General features: G+C 37.4%; 2 protein-coding genes across 2 annotated transcripts; both read right to left on the bottom strand.

The window, feature by feature from the left end:
* LOC104738408 (putative F-box protein At3g23950) lies at positions 59–1378 on the bottom strand. Its single transcript, XM_010458587.1, has one exon. The coding sequence runs from the start codon at positions 1376–1378 to the stop codon at positions 59–61; it is 1320 nt and encodes a 439-aa protein (XP_010456889.1).
* Positions 2102–3269, bottom strand: LOC104737234. The gene is made up of 2 exons (XM_019234786.1): positions 2637–3269; positions 2102–2568 (listed from the first exon to the last, which is right to left on the bottom strand). The coding sequence occupies exons 1-2, from the start codon at positions 2850–2852 to the stop codon at positions 2236–2238; spliced, it is 549 nt and encodes a 182-aa protein (XP_019090331.1). The 5' UTR covers positions 2853–3269; the 3' UTR covers positions 2102–2235.

Raw genomic sequence — 3828 nt, 5'->3', positions numbered from 1 at the left:
AAAAACTGAAAAGAAGCAAATGACAAAAACAAGCTTAATTGAATAGAAACATGCATAATCAAGAAGAAAGCTGAGGGAGCGGATTCAGCCAACGTGGTAGAACGTACTGTGAAAAGTAGAGGTTGTGAAAACCACCTGATATATTATTAACGAAGATTGGATGGATCAAGTCCATATACTCCTTGCAACCGCTAAAGCTCATGATGCATCCATCCATAGACTTGTTCCCCTCCTCATTATCTTCTGATGATGACTCCTCCTTGTGAAGACTAAACTTGTGTGTTCTCAAGTTTAACAAGACCAAACCGTTCTTGTTCCTACTCCAGAGGTATATGATGTCGGAGTTAAAAGGATGCATTACCACAGGGAAATAATCAGCACCGAAACCAGTCAAAGACGAGTTGGTGTTGAGTTTCCACGAGAGCTTCCATGACTTAGGATGATCATTCGTAGAGACCAGCCTCCAAACCCTAATTGTACGGCCTCCATTATCATTGAAAACGTTGCAGTACACCACAAATCCCGCAGACGTTGTGATTGTTCTCTTGAAACGCTGGTTCCGTTCAAATCTCTCAATACCAGGAAAAGGTATAACATTAAAGTTGTCAAGATCATCATCACATCCATTATAGAAATCATAGGATGCAACATAATTTGCGTCCAAGGAGCAACCGTACGCAGCAAGCCAGTGGAGAACCCCGTTCAAAGGAACATAATATCCTAGTCTAGACCAGAACAAGGAACGGACACAACGAACCCTTTTATTTTTCCACAATCCTGTTTGAGAGGAGTATATCATGAAAGTGAGTTCCCTAGATAATGGAGTTGATGCTAACATCCAGACAACCTTGTAACCCACGACAACACCCTTTTCCATCTTTGTGACCAACCCATTGTCGCTGAAATGTCGATTCTCCTGTAACCTCACGACATCGAAAGCAGAGAGATGTGAAGGAAGAGGGATCCGTGCCCATTGTCGCAACAAGGGGTTCCCGACATGATACATTAGTTCTCCTTCGACGGTCTCGGTGTAAAGCAATACAATACCATCCGTGCAGCTCAACACAGAACTTTTTCTCACGGTGGTCTCGGGAATGTGATGCATGTAAGAGCCTAGCGAACTGGTAAGTCCCCATCTCTCACATCCGTGGTGTCCCACGATTTCAAGCGACACTCTTTTGTCCCTTGTGTTCATGATTGACCACGACACGGAGGTGGAGGAAGATTTCAGTGATTCGTAGAGATCTCGGAAGAAGTCGGAATCGATTAGACATTTCCATTCTTTGCACACTGATCTGAATCTGGCGATGTTCCTCAGTGATACTTGAGCCAAGACTTTTACCAGTGCTTCCTCTGGACACAATTGTTTGATAACCATTTTTTTTTGTTTCTTCTCCATTAGAGTTTTAGATTTAGGGTTCTCTATCCTCTTCCCCTTTATAAAGAGTACGTAAATGTAAAACAATATATATATATATAGATATATATATATATATATATATATATATATATATATAAAGATATTCTGTTACTCCTACAGATCCCTTTTTATTGTAACTGATTTACGCATATTCGATCATTTGATACTAAGGGTATTTTTTTAAGGGTTGCCGCTGTATAACAACACGTACTCATCTCATTCTCATACTTTTCATCTCTTTATAAAACTTTCCAAACTTAACATATTCGGCATAAAATAACAATATAATAAAATAACAATATAACATGTATTTTTAAAAAGGGAAACTCACATTTTAAACCTTTAAAATATGATTGAGTAGCATTTTAAACCTTTAACAATATAAACCATCAAATTAATTTTACTAACGCTCTAAACCTTGAAACCATGATTTTTGTTTACACCTCCCTACGAAATGACGGAAGTGTAACAACCGTAACGGAATAGTTAACCCTCGTTAGTGGAACAGTTAACCTCCATCACTTTTTTTAATATAATCACTTGCCATAATTGTTGTCTAACGTGTTAAAAATTCAAAATCCTCAAAAAATTTATTATGAATTAGGGTTTCTGAGTTTGAAGAACAAAAAACAGTGTTATGATCACTTTTACTATTTCCTGTAAACAAAAAAACAATAAAAGAAAAATCCAAAAATGATGATAATGTCACATTGTCATACATGAATTCAAAAGCAAACAAAATCTCAAAAGTAACCATAGTCATAACAGAGAGTGGATAATGTAGTTACTAGTCACAAAAACATGGTGCTAATAGACTATGTATTACGTTCTTCTTGAGGTTTTGGGTTTAGGTTAGACCTATCATAAACTCGGTCTCCAAACACCTGAAATGGTCGATCCGTGAATGGACTCCAAAATGTTCCAACACCTTGTGGAATTTTACTAGTTTTTCTAATCTTCAATGGTCTCCCTCTTCTAGCTTTCTTCACATGTGGCTGCACTTGATTTGATGAGATTGAAGGCTGAGGAGCACTAGAAGTAACCGGAGTTTGTGAGCTTGATTCACCAGCTTGTATAGACTGAGAACTACTTCCAGCTACAAGAGTGTTTCTTCTTTTTCTTGGCTTTGGGGGTGCCTTAGGATGACTCTGAAGCATATCAAGCAAAGAGTGAAGACCCATAGGCAATAACAATGAAAAATAATAATTAAATGTACCTCATCTATAAGCTTCTTTGGTCTCCCACGTTTGTTCTTTGGACCCTCCACAACAAGTGGTTCATTCTTGCAACTACTCTTGTTATGCCCAGCTTGACCACATAGGCTACAATGTGGAATCCTGCCATGTCTTGTTGATTTCCCTGAATTTTGTAGGTCTTCAAAAGGTTCCTTACGCCTGTCTCCGTTTTTTGGTCTCCCTCTTGGTTTTCTCATCTCAGATATCCCTATTGGAGGCTTATTTGTCCTACTCCACAGCTTCTCACCATTGACAGGTTTGATGTTCTCTTCATATGTCTTCTTAAAAACTGAAGTGAAGTAATAATTAGCCACATACCGTACTGGATCATCTTGGTTATCATCTAGAACACATACAGCATGCCTACATGGTATTCCTGTAAGTCACACATTCAATTAGAATCAACGGGGTACACAACAATTTATAAAAATTAACTTACTCAAACTCATTTACCTGTGAGATCCCATCTTCTACATGCACATACATGAGTAGCCAAATTCACAATGTATCCATTATCAAACTCATTTACCTCATACGAAGTGTTGCTACTGCGTAGTGTTTCACAATGCTGTTTTGCCAACCTTGCTTTCTCTAATAATGCCATTGTGATTGGTTTAACAATACTGTTTTGCCAACCTTGCTTTCTCTAATAATGCCATTGTGATTGGTTTAACAATACTGTTTTGCCAACCTTGCTTTCTCTAATAATGCCATTGTGATTGGTTTAACAATACTGTTTTGCCAACCTTGCTTTCTCTAATAATGCCATTGTGATTGGTTTAACAGGAGTTTCCAACTTCTCCGCTTTTAATCCATCGGAAATCATAACACAAAACCTCCCCAATTTAATTTTGATCATGTGAATTGAAATTCATCACCCAATATATATTTTAATCAAAACATTGTACCACAAAGAGACAAAACAAACGAGATACAAATGCTTTCGTTTGACCCTCGATTCTGTAGAACAAAAACTATTGAAAAAACAAAAGCTTTCAACTAATAATTCGAACTGGAGGAGGAAGAAGCGACACTTACCTCATTTTGACTGGGAAGCTCTGGAATCTTCTTTCACTTTCACTTTTCTTTTTCTGGGTTTTGATTTTGAACCGTAATTCGATTTGAGGGTTTTCTTAATAAAGCATACACAAAAAAAAAAAAAAAAAAAAAAAA

Source organism: Camelina sativa, chromosome 13, assembly GCF_000633955.1.
Source record: "Camelina sativa cultivar DH55 chromosome 13, Cs, whole genome shotgun sequence".
Lineage (NCBI taxonomy): Eukaryota > Viridiplantae > Streptophyta > Magnoliopsida > Brassicales > Brassicaceae > Camelina > Camelina sativa.
This window is presented reverse-complemented; position numbering and strand designations above follow the sequence as displayed.